The sequence below is a fragment of the Castanea sativa genome, chromosome 9 (assembly GCF_040712315.1).
Source record: "Castanea sativa cultivar Marrone di Chiusa Pesio chromosome 9, ASM4071231v1".
In the NCBI taxonomy this organism is placed as follows: domain Eukaryota; kingdom Viridiplantae; phylum Streptophyta; class Magnoliopsida; order Fagales; family Fagaceae; genus Castanea; species Castanea sativa.
In genome coordinates, this window is record NC_134021.1 from 4,088,315 (window position 1) to 4,106,135 (window position 17,821).

Consider the following 17,821-nt stretch of genomic DNA (forward strand, 5'->3'; position numbering starts at 1 on the left):
TTACATATTGTACCCACGGTCCACACTCAACTCCGATTGGTAATACAAGGAAAAATTAAATGGCACTTTTGTAAATAAATATGCATGGGATGGTATTTGTAATTACAGCACCTTCCAACTAGTTTCATTTCTACTTTTTTACTTTTCCTTTCCCAAAATGTATGGTTTTTTTTTTTTTTTTAAGGTAAATTTGTTGATTGGAGCAAATGCATGTGTGCGTTGTCAAAATAGTCTGAATTATTCGTTGTTTTGTAATTCACTTTTTGAAAAATGAAAGAGCTTGTCTATTTGAAAGTTTGCACAATGGAATCTTCGTGGAAGTGGGACTTCCCTACTTTCAAGGCCTTCATTTCCATTCAAATATCGCTCTATCAAAAAACTAGGAGGTTTACTCCTTATTTCATCATATCTTTGATCTTCTTAATCTTTGATCTTCTCAATCTTCTGCTTGTAGATTCTGATGGCTTTCCCAATCAATCAAGGAGTCTCATTTTCTTCTTCTACTTGCTGGTGGGACTATGATGTCTTCTTGAGCTTTAGAGGTGAAGATACCCGCAATGGTTTTACTGGTCATTTATATCGTGCTTTGTGTGACGAAGGTATCAATACCTTCATTGATAATGACCTACGAAGAGGAGAAGAAATTTCATTGGACCTTCTGAAAGCTATTAAATCTTCAAGGATTTCAATTATCATATTCTCTCAAAACTACGCATTTTCAGCTTGGTGCTTGAATGAACTTATCGAGATTCTTAATTGCAAGCAAAATGGACAATTGGTTCTACCTGTTTTTTACAAAGTAGATCCATCTGAAATACGTAAGCAAGAAGGTAATTTTAAAGTAGCACTGGCTGAACAAGAAATCAAGTTCAAGAATAACATAGAGAAGGTGCAAAGGTGGAAGGCAGCTCTAAAGGAAGCAGCTAGTTTGTCTGGATGGCATTATGAGGATAGGTACGTATCTAATAACTAATGTTATGTGCTTTTATGACTTTTAGACTTCTAATGGTTTTGTTACAGCCACAAATGCCAAATATGAAAAAAATTGTAAATTATGATTATCTCTTCAATTACTAAGTCAGTTAGGTGAGTAGAAATAGAAGAATTTAATTATACCAATTAAAGAGTTTGTCTAACATATTTTTGAGTTTTTCTCCCCCTATTAGTAAGTTGCAAACACATCCAACGAGCTTTAATCCTATGACGTCACCTTTCACCCACACCTGTGAGAGGAGGAAGTGTTATTTAAATCAAGGCTCACCCACATGATCCTTTCAAAAACATTTCGTTCAAAGTGTTATAAATGGGTTTTCAAAGCTTTTATCTCACCTAAGGTGAAGTTTCCATGCAACTACTTGTTAAAAGCCTAAAACAATTTTCTACTGGGGAAAAAATAGAATGAATCAAAATCAAAGTTTTGAATAAAGTGCAGAATGTTGTTTCGGTTTGGCAAAGAAACAAAATATACCTTTCAAATACTTGATAATGTTAAAGTTTCTCTCACCATTTTTTTAAATCCAAAATTTCTTGATTATTTTGGTCAAGTATGGAAAACGAAAATTTTATTCCAAAAAATATATAACAAAATAAAATAAATGATACTTCTCAAATACTTGAATTATGTCCTTTAATTCAATTGATAATATGTCAAGTGTAGGATGTAATGCACAAAACTAGACATCTTGATTCTTTTATTTTTTATATTCATATTTTCAACTAGTCCAACTCATTTAATGTCTTGTATGCTTTGTGATTGGCAGCGGCCCTGAATACAAATTCATCCAACAAATTATTGAATGTATATTGAATACCAAATTAAATGGCATACAGTTATTTGTTGCTAAATACCTTGTTGGAGCAAATTCTCGTGCCAAGGCCATAGAATCACTTTTAGATGTTAAGGTAAATGATGTTCGAATGGTAGGGATTCATGGCCTTGGGGGAATAGGTAAGACAACTATTGCAAAAGTTGTTTATAACAAGATTTTTGAGCATTTTGAAGGAAGTTGCTTTCTAGAAAATGTTAGAGAAAATTCTAGAACAAATGATGGCATGATCCAACTACAAGAGAAACTCATTTTTAGTATCTTAAGGGGCAAACAATTGAAGGTGGTGAGTGTAGCCCGTGGAATTAATATGATAAAGGAAATGCTTCATGGTAAAAGAATTCTTTTAATTCTTGATGACGTGGATAAATCAAAACAAATAGAAAATTTGCTTGGAAAATATGATTGGTTTGCTCCAGGAAGTAGAGTCCTTATAACAACAAGAGACAGACACTTGCTCGATAATCTTGGAAAAGTCTGTGCAACTTACGAGGTGAAGAAATTGGACAAACATGAAGCTTTTGAACTCTTTAATCAACATGCCTTCCAAGGAAATAAACATGATGAAGATTATTTTGAACTTGCAAACCAAGTCATCCAGTATGCCAAAGGCCTACCCTTAGCTTTAAAAATAATAGGTTCTGAATTGTGTGGAAGACCAAAATATGAATGGGAAAGTGCAATTCATCAATATAGAGAAATTCTTGAAGGAGACATTCATGAAGTACTTAAAGTAAGTTATGATGGATTGAGACCAACAGAAAAGGATATTTTCCTCGATATTGCATGTTTCTTCAAGGGAAGGAACAAGGATAAAGTTGTAAATATATTAGATGCTTGCAATTTATATCCCACATTTGGTATTCCAAACCTTGTTAATAAATGTCTCATAGCTATTCATGGGAATGGCAGATTGTGGATGCATGACTTGGTACAACAAATGGGTAGGGAAATTGTTCGGCAAGAATCACCAAATATCCTCAAAAAACGTAGCAGGTTGTGGCATTATAAGGATGCACTTAAAGTACTAACCGGATGTAAGGTATAATTTCTTTTTCTTTAGATTTTAACTTCTTTTTTCATTAGGTAGAAGTAATCATTTTTCTCCTTCGTTATTTTTTTAATATTATTGAAAATATAAATTTATCAGTATTATTTTTGCTTAAAATTTCAAAATTACTATAGTTTTGGAAAATTCTATTGTATTATATGTTTCACTTATTTCTTTATCTAATCAGGGGTCAGACAAAATTCGAGGTATAATATTGCATTCGCCTCATCCAGAAACAGTGCAACTACATACTGAAGCTTTCAAAAAGATGGAAAATCTCAAATTTCTTATGGTTAGTAATGTACTCATTTCTGAAGAACTTAAAAATCTCCCCAATGGATTAAAGTTACTTGAATGGGACCAATATCCTTTTTCCTTGCCATCCAATTTTTGTCCTCAAGAACTTGTTGTACTCAAGATGTCGCATAGTTGCATTAGATTGGAGAAGCTGTTCAAGCGGGTATGAGTATTAGGGTCCGTTTGGATAGAACTTATTGCTGAAAACTGAAAACTGAAAACACTGTAGCAAAATAATTTTAAAATGTGTGAATAGTACCGCGGGACCCATTTTTAATGAAAAAGTTGCTTAAAAGTAAAATTTGTGGGTCCGTGAACAGTGCACGAATGCACTGTTCACAGAAAATTGGGTCAACACTTGCGGCTGGAGGAAAAAAAAAAAAAAAAAAAAAAAAAAAAACACAAAACGCGGACGCAGAAACGCCTATCCAAACTCCACCTTAGGCTGAGTTTGGATACGGATGAAAAATTATGCGACTGCGTTCAGCGTTTTTTTTTTTTTTTTTTTTTTTTTTTTTTTTTTTTTTTCCTTCTGCTTCACGCGTTTCACAGGAGAAGCGGCTACTGTTCATGCTACTGTGCATGAACAGTAGCCGATTTTGTTGACTTTCAGCAAATTTGTGGGTCCCGTGTACTGTTCACGGGACCCACAAACTTCACTTTTCAGATTTTTTAAAATTAAAAATGGGACCCACGGCACTATTCACACATTTAAAAATTATTTTGGTACAATGTTTTCAGTTTTCAGTTTTCAGTTTTCAGCAATAAGCTGTATCCAAACGGACCCTTATGATTTCTTTAAATGTTATTTCTAAAATTTTGTTGAAGAACAATTTTCGTTTTTTTTTTCCCTTGCAGCCCTTGCAGGGGTTCCTTTTCAACAATTTGAAAAGTATCAATTTGTGGGAGTGTTCATCCATTACAATGTTACCTGACTTGTACGCCCCAAACTTAGAGGAATTGGCAATTAGACGTTGTGAAAATTTAATTGAGGTTCATGAGGCCTTTGGATCTCTTGATAAGCTTGTTGATTGTCGAATCTTTTATTGCAAAAAACTTAAAATTCTTCCCAACACCCTTAGGTTGAAATCTCTTAATTCTCTTACAATAGATTGGTGTGAAAGCCTTGAAAAGTTTCCCAATATTCACCCAGAAACCAAATGTAATTTGAGAGATCTAAGTCTAAGTTACTCTAATATTGTTACAATCCCGAGAAGCATTATTGAATTTACTACATTACAAAGCCTTAGCTTGGATGGTTGCAAGAACCTTCGAGAAATTCCAAGGCTTCCACAGTCTATAAGAGATGTGCGCGCAGCAAACTGCACGTCGTTGGATCTACAATCATCATACAGATTATTGAATCAGGTGAGCTCTCTCCCCCCTCTCTCTATACGTGTGAGTTTAAGTGATATATATATATATAGGACAAAACTTATGTACAGTACCTTAGGTGCTGTTTGTTAGGTTCCCCTCTTAAGATTTTGCCATGTGGCTACTTAACTTAAAAAAACACTTCCATTAATGAGAAAAAAGCCACTTAGCAAAATCTTAAGGGAGGAACCTAAGAAACAGCACCTAAATACTGTACATAAGTCTTGCTCATATATATATATATATATATATATATATATATATATTACGAGAATCTCTAAACTCAATTTCTTGTATTTGCTAAATGCAAGCAGTTTCAAGAACTATTGATGAATCGCTCAATTTTTGATTACGATTATAGTGGATTTTCGCTACCAATACTTGATATTCAGAAGTGGTTCAAATTGAACCATCAGAGTGTTGGAAATTCTGTATCATTCCGGGTTGGTCGTGAATTTCAAAAATTAATTCTCTGTTTGGCTTTTCGATCGGTGGAGGCCGAACGTACATTTATAAGTTGGTCTGTTGTTTCCGCCGACGGTTTTTCAGATTTTTGCTCTGACGAAATAGTTATACCTATATGTTTTTCAGAGCATCTCTATATGTTTACCGTTGACATTTCGAAAAGGAAATGGGATGAATCAAATCCATCTGAACAGAATGACGTTACAGTTGAAATCGGTCTCAGTCCGGACCCCGAAATTACATGGTTGGGAGTCCATGTAGACTGCATCTGCTGTGGTTCTGGGTCTTCCTCTGTCTCTGATGACATCGATCACCAGTCATTTTCAACTGATCTGGGTTCATCTTCAAGGGCCTGGATTTGTGATGACACTGAGCTACAACCTTTGCCGGCTGTTTTCTCCACTTCTTATGGTTCAGATTTAGATCATGGGGTTTTAAACAGTGGAGGGGTTTCAGGGCCTTTGATCGGACCAAACTCAGGTTTAGCTGGGTCATATTTGGGATTTGAAGGATATGAATCAACGTTTCCTGATGAAGTGCACAATTTGGATTCATCATCGATTGCCTATCCCTTTGCAAGGAGTGGATATCTCGACTCAAATGCTAGTATAGATGGTTGCTCTCCCCTAGTCCTTGATGACATTGAGCACCATTCTTTGCCATCTGATGTGCTTCCAGTGGATACCACAAATGGGTCCGAATTAGGCTTGGGTCGGCAAGATTTGGGATTCAGTGATGGGTTTGATCTAGGTTCCTCTTCAGTGGCCCATGCCTTTGACAACAATGATTCCGACTTCAATCTGTTTCCACCATCAAAGAAAACAAGAACATCTTGATCAAACTTCAAAGAATTATGCTTCCACCTGAAAGCTACCTCGATGCCAAGGTATGCCTGCTTTAGTTGCATTATTGGTTTTATGCTTAAGTATTTATAGGAAATCAAGCTGCTAGGCTTTGTATTTATTAGTTATAAAATAAGTATTTAATTTATTTTATTTTAATGCAGTTGCTGTTGCTGTTGCTGTTGCTGTTGAAGTAATTGGTAGGTCCAAGATCCATTTCCACCTTGCAATTTGATCATCATTTATTGTAATATTTGTATTTTATTAGTTTTATTTTTATGCTTCTAGTGCATAATTTCCTCTTACAAGATTTTCTAAACTTCAATTTTATTAAATAAGGAGTTTGCTTTTTGTTTGTTTGAAATTGAAATTTAAGTCAAGCACACAAACTCTTTGAGGAAATGCTTTTTCCCGATATTGAACCTGTCTGCTTACTGCTTAGTTGTTTTTGACCTATGCAATTCATCAAGCCAATTGTTTATGTTTTACTGTTAATTTCTAAAAACTAATTTTGTTTGGTTACTTTTTCTTTTCTTGTGGGTTTTAAATTTTGTTATTATTAATTGTCATTGATGTTTCTTTACTTTTATTCATTCACTGAATACTATTACTTAGATTTTTCATTATTTTATTTAGAGGTAAGTGACAACTAAACAAGAATGCATCAAACATATTACCGGGAGAAATAAAAATCAACTTTGCACTAAACTATGGACTCAGAATCCTTGAGTATCCTTCCTTTCTCAAAGAGGCTATGGCAGCAAGTTAAGTCATAGTGTCTAATATAATCCAAGGCATATAGTTGGTACCAAGTAGTCCTTTGGGGGTAAAAATAAGTTGAAGGCCAAAAGTTTGAAAAGCACCATAAGAAATATGGCTAAGTCTGCATTGGTTTAGTATGTTTGGCTTGAAAGTAATGCTTATGTATTCTACAGCAATGTCAAGTATGAGGAGGCAATAAGCAATGTCACTGCAGTTATTGTTGCTGTTAAAGTAATTGGTAGGTCCAAGATTCATTTCCACCTTGCAATTTAATTTTCATATATTATAATATTTTCTTTTATTCATTTGATTTGTCTGCTTCTAGTGCATAATTTCATCTTACGAGATTTTCTAAACTTCAATTTTATTAAATAACGAGTATGCTTGCTGATTGTTTGAAATTGAAATTTAAGCCAAGCACACAAGCTGTTTGATGAAATGGCTTTTCAGGATATTGAACCTGTTTGCTTAGATGTTTCTGACCTATGCAATTCATCAAGCCAATTGTTAATTTCTAAAAAATAATTTTGTTTGATTACTTTTGCTTTTCTTGTGAGTTTTAAATATTGATATTGTTAATTTTCACAGATGTTTCTTTACTTTTATTGATTCATTAAGTAATATTACTTAAGATTTTTCATTATTTTATTCAGAGGTAAGTGACAACTGAACAAGAATGCATACATATTACCAAGAGAAATAAAAATCAACTTTGCACTAAACTATGGACTCAGGATCCTTGAGTATCCTTCATTTCTCAAAGAGGCTATGGCCGCAATTTAAGTCATAGTGTCTAATATAATCCTAGGCATAAATAGTTGGTACCAACTAGTTCTTTGGGGGTAAAAATAAGTTGAAGGCCAAAGGTTCTAAAAACACCATAAGAAAAATTGCTAGGTCTGCAGTGGTTTATTATGTTTGGCTTGAAAGAAATGTTTATAGCAATGTCTCGACTGAGGAGGCATTAAGCCATCAAGACCTTGATTGAGTTTACCATAATTGAGAATTTTGGCTTGATTTTTTTTTTTTTTTTTTAAAGTTTAGTTGCAGCTTTTATTTAGTTTCCTGCTTGCTCTGTTTTTGTTGTTAGGTGTTACAGCTTTTAGATACTGGTGTTTCCTGTTTGTACGGTTTGTTTCTTTAATAAATTCAGTTGTTCATAAAAAATAATAATAATAATTACTTGAGGACATTGACCATTTTAACTTACCTATTTTCTACATTGCCAAAGAAGAACAAACTACAAAGAAAGTGTGAATTCAAACCTGAATTCTGTTGCAGCCAAACTTTAATGTTTTAACTGAACTTTTTTTTTTCTTGATTGCATTGCTCATATGGTTACTGCATTTCTCCTTTTAATGCTTTTTTTTTTCCTTTAATGTGGTTTAACTATTGAGAACATCTAGATTTGGATGGAAAACGTAAGAAATATGCAATGCTCTATGCAATCCTATCCTCTTTTTTCCCCCTAATTGGTGGTCAATTTGTATATTTTCTTTCTGCTTATTATTAAGATAGTAAATTTACTGTAAAACAGATTCAGGTTTTTCAAGTTCAACTCTCAGATATGAAAATGCTTTAGATCTATCCAGCCAAGCTAAATCATGTAATGGTTAGTGTGATAAAATGTTGAAAGGTCCTATTAGTCTTAAGGTTTGACATTGTTGTTTCTTTTTACTTTTTAGGTTTGAAGTGTTTGCAGTAATTCAAATTGGAGGTGGATGGGGTGGTTTTTGAAGAGGCTTCCGAGGTAACTTATCAAGTTGTACAATTTTATAAAAATTTGTACAAGGAGACTGAGGAGTGGAGGCCTTTTGTGGAGGGTATGGAATTTGATCGTATCGAGATCAGGGAGAGGGTTTGGCTTGAAAGGAAGTTTGAGAGAGAGGAGATTCTTCAAGTTGTTAGGGGTTTGGAAGGGGACAAAGCTCCAGGTCCGGATGGGTTTACTATGGCATTCTATCATCATTGCTGGAGGATAGTGGAGAAAGATGTCCTAGCGGTCTTTGAAGAGTTTTTCCATCATTGCAAGTTTGAAAAATCCCTTAATGCGACCTTCATTGCTTTAATTCCTAAAAAGAATGATGCCTCCAATATCAGAGATTTTCGTCCTATCAGCTTGGTGGGGAGTGTGTACAAGATCTTGGCTAAGGTCTTGGCAAATCGCTTGAGAGTGGTTTTAGATCAGTTGATTTCTGAGAATCAGAACAGCTTTGTGGGTGGGAGACAAATCCTTGACTCGGTTCTCATTGCGAATGAGTGTGTGGATAGTCGTGGGAAGAGTAGGGTTCCTGGAGTCATTTGTAAGCTCGATATGGAGAAAGCCTACGACCATGTGAATTGGGAGGCTTTGTTGTATCTACTGAATAGAATGGGTTTTGGAGTGAAGTGGTGTAAGTGGATACGTTCTTGTATATCCACTGTTCAGTTCTCTGTTTTGGTTAATGGGTCCCCAGCTGATTTCTTTGGTAGTTCTAGGGGTTTAAGACAAGGAGATCCGCTATTTCCTATGTTGTTTTTGATCTTGATGGAGGTGTTTAGTAGGATGTTAAGGAGAATGGATGGAGCTGGCTTGATTCGTGGATTTAATCTTGGGGGCAGGAGAAATGGTGGGGAACGTGTTTCACATCTCTTATTTGCAGATGATACCATCCTCTTTTGTGATGCAGATGTGGAGCAAATTCTTCACATTCGGTTGTTGCTCCTTAGTTTTCAGGCGGTAACGGGTTTGAAGGTCAATGTGCATAAAAGCGAAATGGTTCCTATAGGGGAGGTTGGGGATGTGCATGCTCTGGCTGATATCTTGGGCTGTAGAGTTGGTTCTTTACCTATGTTGTATCTTGGCATGCCGCTGGGGGCTCCTCACAATTCCCCTTTAATTTGGAATACAATTTTGGAAAATATTAAGCGGAAATTATCTGGGTGGAAGAAGTTGTATTTGTCTAAGGGGGGTCGTTTGATGCTTCTCAAGAGTACGCTTTCTAGTCTTCCGACTTACTTTCTATCGTTATTCACTATTCCTACTCATGTGGCTAATAAAATTGAAAAGTTGCAAAGGGATTTCCTTTGGGGAGAGAGCAAGATGCATTTGGTTGGTTGGGACAAAGTTTGTGCGCCTATAGCCAATGGTGGCTTAGGGATTAGGAAACTCACTACCTTTAATAAGGCTTTGTTGGGGAAATGATTGTGGCGGTTTGGAAAGGAAGAGGGTCGGCTATGGAGGCGGGTTGTAGCTTCAAAATATGGGGAAGATTGGGGGGGATGGACCTCAAAACTGGGTAGGGGAGCTCATGGGTGTGGTTTGTGGAGAAGTATCCGCATGGGTTGGGAGGATTTCAGCAAAAATTGTCAGTTTGTGGTTGGATTGGGGAACAGGGTGAGGTTTTGGCAGGATGGGTGGCATGGGGATCAACCTTTTCAATTGGCTTTTTCAAGGTTGTTTGGCATCGCCATTGTGAAGGAGGCTTCTGTTGAAGCTTCTTTGCAAAGGCAGGGGGCGGAGGATAGAAGAGTTTGGAATGTTCGGTTTAGTAGATTTTTTAATGATTGGGAGATGGATGAAGGGCTGCGGTTTCTTCGTATGTTGGGTGCTATAACCCCTCCTATGGATGGTGGAGATCGGATGAGATGGAAATTGAAGTCTAATGGAGCTTTTGACATCCGATCGTACTACAACAAATTGAGAAATTCTCCTTCTACTATCTTTCCTTGGAAAGCTATTTGGAGAGCAAAGGCCCCAAGGCGAGTTTCTTTTTTTGTTTGGTGTGTAGCTTGGAATAAGATTCTAACGGGAGACAATCTGAGATTGAGGAGATTGGATTTTGTGGATTGGTGCATTATGTGCCGTCATAGTGGAGAGACGGTAGATCACCTTCTCCTTCATTGTGAAATGGCCTACCGGTTATGGAGCTTTGTTTTCCTAACTTTTGGCTTGGCCTGGGTTATGCCTAGATCGATTCCTGAAATGCTTTTTGGTTGGTGGAATTGGTTGGGGAAGCATTCATCTCAGATCTGAAATTTAGTCCCGCTTTGCATCCTTTGGTGTATTTGGAAGGAGCGTAACCGGAGGACTTTTGAGGATTTGGATAGCTCTAGTGAACAGTTGCTTGTTTTTTTTAGTGGGACTCTCTTTGATTGGTCGCGCGCGTGGGGACTCACGTCTAGTGATTCCCTCCCTTCTTTTCTTTGCTCCCTTTTCCTTTCCTAATTTTCTTGTTGTCTTTGTTTCTCTTTGTTTTCTTTTTCTTGTATCTCCTAGGTTGCTCTGTGTTTTTTCAGGCATAGAGTAACCCTTCGTATATATATCATTCTTACTTATCAAAAAAAAAAAACCTCTGAGGTAAGACCATGAAAATTTTATTTTGTGGATCTCCTATTTTGGTGATCCATATTTTGGTGAATATTCTTGGATGGGAAGATGGTACAAGGTCAATGAGTTAAATTCCAACCTTTTCATAATAGTTCGGTGGTATTGAACTTTCTTGTTTTCTTTGAAAATATCTTAAACCAATTTCCCCTTTCATTCAATTGCTTAAAAAATACATAATCTTTTTTTCTTTTTCCTTTTTGATGCCAAGATTCAGCTTCCAGAGCTAAGATGGGAGGTAAAGAGTAGACTCCTCTGCTATGGCATGTTCTAATTTTTTTTATTTGCTATCACTTATGATTTAGTGATTTAAATAGTTTTTATACAAATTAACTGTTTCAAATCTTTATTTGGGTCTTTTTGTTTAGGAATGTGGAGCAGTCTTTAAAGGACTAGATCCTATGTCAAGGTAATCAAGAGGTACTCTCTACAGTTAAAAAGGTAGGTAATTCAGTTAAATACTTTTGGAAAGGCATTTTTGATAGTGCACCTTGCTCTTAATGTTCTAAAAACTAAATAAATTTTTTGGATCACATATAAAGATAATGAGTTGATTGTTAATCAAAATGACGATCTTTGGTTAGTTTTGTTGATAAAAAACGAATAAGTGTTTGTTGAGATTTTGGTTTTGTTTAATACCAAGTGATTTACACTTGAAAAGAGTTTGGCATAAAGTTGTCATAAGACTATTCAAACAGCTAAACAATATTTTTGAGGTTCTAAACGCTGCAAATTTGGAATGGGCTGCCAAAGGAAGGTATTTACAGTTGAGAAGAATTGGGATTACAGAGTCTGTACATAAGACTACTCAGGCAGCAAAACCAATAAGGAGTGTTTAATTAGGATAAGGAGTCCTAGATTGGCTTATTCATTTATTTAGTTTATTTGATTTGCTTTAATTTGTATTAGAACTTGTTTCCTGATCACAATATTTAAGGTTTTTTTTTCCTAGGTAAATTGGGGAAGGGGTTGGAACCCCAATACTAGACATCGTAAGAGGTGTTGGAACTACTAGAGTATCCCTTCACCCCTCAGATTCTCGAGTGATCATTTAATATGTGCTATCAAGAACCTTTGGTTTGGATCTGTGGAAGAATATTATTTATATATGATTGGTTAAGGAGTTATTTTTAGAAGAATAATATAAAGTCACGTGTTTTTATATACTTGTTACTTTTTTTGCTAATTAGGAATGTTTGAATTAATGAGGATGGACAGGTCCACAACTTCATCATTGCTGGGATTGCAACTGTACTTGTTGATAAAATTTCTTCATCCCTTAAGTTCATTTTCCTACTTAAAATGATATTTCTATCTTTTAGGTTCCTCTGTTCGCCTCTGATAGACCATTCTCTAAAGCTAAACAAAATTCTCAAAGTAGTTCTCAGTCTTGTTGCTATTGGAATACAATATTATAACTTATTTGGAAGTACAGGAAAACTGATTTGGCCTGATGATCAGTCATGTCTCTTTACGATCAAGAGAGCCTATTGGCTTCTCCATAATGAATACTTTGATGGAAGGAGCATTATTCAGAGGTATAGTTCTCAGATGTGGGCTGCCCTATGGAAGATGAGATTGCCTATGACTTGTGCAATGTGGTTCACATCCCCACTAACCATTAGAACTTAGGTCCTAGAGCCAAAGTCAAGTCAAATTAGGTTTCATCTTGGCTGGAAAGAGTGTATCAGTCACAAGACCAGTGCAATCACTCCACTGTCATCTTTGCCAACACTCTTTGGGTTATTTTAATGCATAGAAACAAAGTAGTGCATGAAGGAATAAATGTTAATGCTAGCTTTGAAAGTCCCAAGTCATAGTGCTTACCTTTCTTCTATTTGTAGGGATGCAACAAACACATGGGAAGTGGATGCTGCATTTAAACCACCTAATGTACTTTTCAGTTGTTTTCTTGGAAGTATAGCACATGATCATATACTAGAGGTGTGGGTCTCTCTCTCTCTTTTCATGATAGGTCTATGATGGTGTAAAACCTATAGAGAATTTGGTTAATAAAATTATTGTTGGATGCTTCAAAGGGTTCTATGTATTATATGAGGCGTGTATGAAGATGAAAAGATAATTGTTTAGCTCCATTAGATATTTCATAATTGGAAACTCATATGATGGGGGCAATTTCTTGCTTCAGTATTTAGGGGAAAAGAGGGCAGTTTCTTGAGATTATCTAAGTGCATTGGTTGAATGGGTCTGTATTTGCTTCCATCATTCAATGTGATGTCATGAACCATGTAGTTGTTTATATAATTTTTTATTAAAAAAAGTATATATCATGTCAAAGTAATCTAAAAGGTAGAAAGATCTAAGAGAAAATTGAAAATAAAAAATGGAAGTACAATTTGCTATGTCAAAGTTTATAAATTTGACACTCGTTAAAAGTATCTTCTTTATATTATGAGCATCATATCAACTCTCTACATTTCTCTTTTTAATGCAACTTTGGTATTTAGATTATTTATTGCTAGGTTCTGGAAGCTCAAACAAGTCCAGCTGCCCAGGAACAATGATAGTTTTGAGATGGATGTGAAAATTAGTCCAAAGATTAACAAAGGTATACCTGGTCTTTTGTAGAATTTTATGTGATAAAATATATCCAAAGTCTTTCATCTACTAAGTGATATTATTGGATGAGTGAAACATCTATTACATATCTTGCTTAATTGACCCTTAAGTATCTTCTTTAAAAATTATTTTAGTAAGTATGCTTCTAAACCAATTCATTTGAAGATATTTTTAAAACTATTTGTCCAGTTTTGAAAAAAAAAAAAAAAAAGATTTTCTTGAATAATCCTGCTCTAATTACTAGTTCAGGGGGATGGGGGGTGGGGCTGCTGTTAAAAGCTTTGTACACTCAAATATTCTTTTGACTGTATAGAATGCTCAATGAATCCCCAGATGAGAGGTTGCCAGGTAAATTCCTAGGCCTTATTTAAATCAATATGCATTTGTGATCGCTTTAAAAGCAAACTAAAAGTACATCCTAGGAATTTGCATTTGATTGTGCAATCGAAGTTGTAAGCAACATATGATTTATAATTGGAATTTCGGGTCATTGTGTAATTCATTGCATCTAGATAGCTCTGAAAATTTTTGTAATGTTTCTTTAGATGATGTGAACAGTGTAACTGAACCTTATAAATTACCCATATTTTCATCATCTTCCATATTATCTTTACTAGCTTATCTTTTCAGATGCTATTAATATGGGTCATTTATCTCTTCTTGATCCTTTGCACATAAATTTATGTATAACCCAATTAACTGCCAGGGGTTCCAGAAATATTATGTGGAGGTAATCCTAAAGTCTTTAATCTGGAGCTGCATTATGGGGATTTATCTTGCAGCAACTAAAGTGATGATTGGTGGTACCTAGTGATTTAATGGGTATTTGGAGCAAAAGATGTTTGGAACACTTGTGGTATGAGGTCAGTCAGTTTTCGGGTTTTCATATACATGTCACTAGAAAATATGGATCAATTGATTGATTTTTTAAATATATGGAGAAGTGTGGGTTGGTATAATTTTCGAAAATTGCCAAACTGGAATTTCAATGAACTTGGAGGGTCTTATGTGCATCTCTCTTCAAATTTTTTAAAGCAATAGCACCAATTTATGTTTCTAAAATTGATGAGCTTTTTCTTTTTTCATTCATAAGTGATTTGGTTCTTGCTTTGTGTGTGCATTGTAAAAGACTACATGGTTATGAATCCATGTGACATTCAAACATTTCCTTTATTATATTTAAATGATGTATTTTTTTTTTCTTAGTAAGTTATATATGCACATAGTGGGTCCTCAGCTCATCTTGTGGGAGGAAAAAGTGTAATTTGAGTAAAGTAGATTGGCTTGAGTGTTGTGAATTTCTTAAATCTATATCTGGATTGGTTTTCTTCACCTTTTAGAATCTAGCTATAATATCAAGGCCTTTGTGAAATGACATTGGTTTATCATTATCTTGATTCAGTTTTCAGACAAGAAGGCATGGATGGAAAACAGCCTTACAATTGAACACAAGTGGGATTGCTGGTTATGGTGAGCAAGAGGGCTTCAATGGCAACGACCATGATCTTGGAACATATTTATTTATAGTGTGACATAAAGTGAGAAAACACGAGTATGTTCTAGAAGAGATCAACCTCTTTCCAAGAAAATAATAACCAAAATCAATTCAGAAAAGCCAAGAAGAGGAACAACCGGTACCATAGAATCCATGCAAAGATCCATCAATTCGGTGCAAAGGAAGTTAGGTCGAGATTGGTCCAAGTTGGAAAGTGGCTCCCTCCAAGGGCTTTAGAGTGCTTTAAAGTTTAACTCTAAATAAAACTATCAATTTCTTTTTTCTTATCGATTGTAAAAACATCGTTTTCACTCTGATTAATTTGAGTTTAACTAATTTTTCCAATTTTCATCATGAAAAAATTGGGTGTTAGTTTATTTCTTTCTTTGCTTTTTGAATGCAAAAATATTAGTCAGTAGTCACAGCAAAAGCTCAAGTGTTTGTGAAAAGATGCTCCGCATTTTTGTCTTAAAAATACAAATTATGTTTTTAACACTCAAATTTCAGCTTTTCATATATTTTCAAATTAGAAAGCGAGGAACTTTTTTTAGCAGATTGAGGGTCCGTTTGGATAGAACTTATTGCTGAAAACTGAAAACTGAAAACACTGTAGCAAAATAATTTTTAAATGTGTAAATAGTGCCGTGGGACCCATTTTTAATGAAAAAATTGCTGAAAAGTGAAATTTGTGGGTCCATGAACAGTGCACGGATGCACTGTTCATGAGGAGAATTGGTCCACAACAGCGGCTGAAAAAAAAAAAAAAAAAAAAAAAAGCTGAAAACGCGCAATGAAGAGAAACGCAGACGTGAACGTGGATCCAAACCGCACCTGAGTGTATGTTTGGCAAAAATTATTTTTACCAACTTATTTTACTATTCAACTTATTTTTACTACTATTTATAGGTCTAACTGCACTTTTTAGTATTATTTATGGGTCCTACTGTACTAATTCAGCTAACATTTACTTTTATCAACAGTATTTTCAGCAAAAAAATTTTCAGTTTCACCCTGAGTGAGTGATTTAGACAGAGATCAACACCTAGAGTGATTTAGAGGGTGTTCGACAAGTGTGTTTAAACACACAACTACACATTTTAAACATTACACATTTTCACACTTTTCCAGCCACACGTAAATCAAAAATACTCATTCAACATAACTTAAACTACTCTCCCAAACACCCCCTTAGAAGATGAATGAATCAGACAAAATTAAGCATTTGGGTGTATAAATTGAGTGGAAATTGATGAAAACCATGAGACCATTGGTTGGTCACTTGGACCTTTTAAAGCGGTTGGAAAAGCAATCCAATTTGTAATCTCAATTGTGTAGCTTGTTAGATCCAGTTTGACAACACTTAACAGAATTTTGTTTCGCTTGTGGTTTTTACTAACCGATGAGACGGATCATTTCTGTTTTCTATATTTCTACAACCAGCCAGGCAAGCTCATGTATTGATATAGTAATCCTCAGAAAATAACATGTCTGAGAAAATGGACATGTATTTCTACGTATATAAACTAGGCGGCGAACAAGAATTATGAAGCCCTATATATTTAGAATCAATTAAACTACTTCAAACCAACACAACAAACACCCTATAGATCTACACCAAACATTACCATTAAGCACCCCCATTGCTACCTCTTAGGCAATGTGATATAGACAGTGCTACCTTAGTAGCTTACACCTAAAACCTAAAATCGGTTAACATACACCAATGGGAAAACCTGGTTTATTCCAGTTCATAGCAACAAACAAAGAATTCTCTAGCTTCTTGAGATGCTAAGGAATTCAAAGGTAATGAATGTGACTACTCAGGGCTCTCTAATTAGCATATACATAAAACTTCTTGAGATCCTAAGAATTCTAAGGTAAAAGAAACAAATTCCTATCACTGATACATAAATACCAAAAGCGAAACAAAATGCAAAAAGGCTAAGTCCAACCAGAAGCTTTGTTGTCAAAATGGATCTATCATTAGAGAGGTATTGTCCTTTCTCTGAAGGTACCGGGAGAAAAATCACCTCAAATGTAATTTTGTTTCTGTTCGTCTAAATAGTCTAGGGTATGGCGCATTGTTCTATAGTTAAGATTTTCTCTGAGTGTAGCAATATTCTCTATCTTTTGTTCATTTATGTAACACTAGTCAGAGACATAAACTGAAAAATGACAAAAACTTAGCTTTAGTTTTCTGGAAAAGTAACCTACCCATCGAAGTTCTAGTTGAAGATATCCAAAAATCCAAGAATCCAACATCCAAAAATCCAAGGTACTAAATGAAGATATGGGGGGCGCGGGGGAGGGGAATGACCAACATCCAAGGTACTAAATGAAGATAACACAGGAACTTTTGGAATCATTCAGGGGGAAAAATAATGAGGACATTATATGTCATTCTAGCAATAATAATAGACAGTCAATGAAAATCATAATTCAAAAAGATCATACATTCTACTCTAGCACTAGGAAGTCACTTTTGTTTAACAATATAAACACAAAGCACAGCTCCACTACCACCAAAGCAATAATTCTTTCCTGACCATGCTCTTAAATTTCCAGCCACCCACCAAACATGTACATTGACCAAATTAATTCAACAACTCTCTAGAAAAATATAATATCTAAAGCTAATGGATTTGGAAGATTGGAAAACATTTTCAATTTCAACACTTAATTATGGGTGCTTGCTTTTCATCCACAAAATCATTCATATTTTATTCTGTTCTATCTTACCATCTTGTTTCATAAGAAAATCAT

The 17,821-nt window shown here is 35.1% G+C and overlaps 1 protein-coding gene across 2 annotated transcripts; it reads left to right on the forward strand.

Annotated features, from left to right (window-relative positions):
• The first annotated feature begins 326 nt into the window (after window positions 1-326).
• LOC142610610 (disease resistance protein Roq1-like) lies at window positions 327-15,376 on the forward strand. 2 transcript variants are annotated; one of them, XM_075782472.1, is made up of 13 exons: window positions 327-954; window positions 1,761-2,868; window positions 3,065-3,337; window positions 4,033-4,542; window positions 4,863-5,899; window positions 6,020-6,055; window positions 8,303-8,325; window positions 10,944-11,221; window positions 11,352-11,424; window positions 12,828-12,927; window positions 13,452-13,552; window positions 14,270-14,426; window positions 14,966-15,376. In XM_075782472.1, exons 1-5 carry the CDS (start codon window positions 461-463, stop codon window positions 5,847-5,849), a joined length of 3,372 nt encoding a protein of 1,123 aa, XP_075638587.1. In that variant the 5' UTR covers window positions 327-460; the 3' UTR covers window positions 5,850-5,899; window positions 6,020-6,055; window positions 8,303-8,325; window positions 10,944-11,221; window positions 11,352-11,424; window positions 12,828-12,927; window positions 13,452-13,552; window positions 14,270-14,426; window positions 14,966-15,376. The 2 variants fall into 2 exon arrangements, with proteins under 2 accessions (XP_075638587.1, XP_075638588.1); XM_075782473.1 differs by lacking the exons at window positions 10,944-11,221; window positions 11,352-11,424; window positions 12,828-12,927; ... (1 more) ...; window positions 14,270-14,426; window positions 14,966-15,376 and adding an exon at window positions 6,791-6,855 and having other exon boundaries at window positions 8,303-8,328.
• The last annotated feature ends 2,445 nt before the right edge of the window (window positions 15,377-17,821 follow it).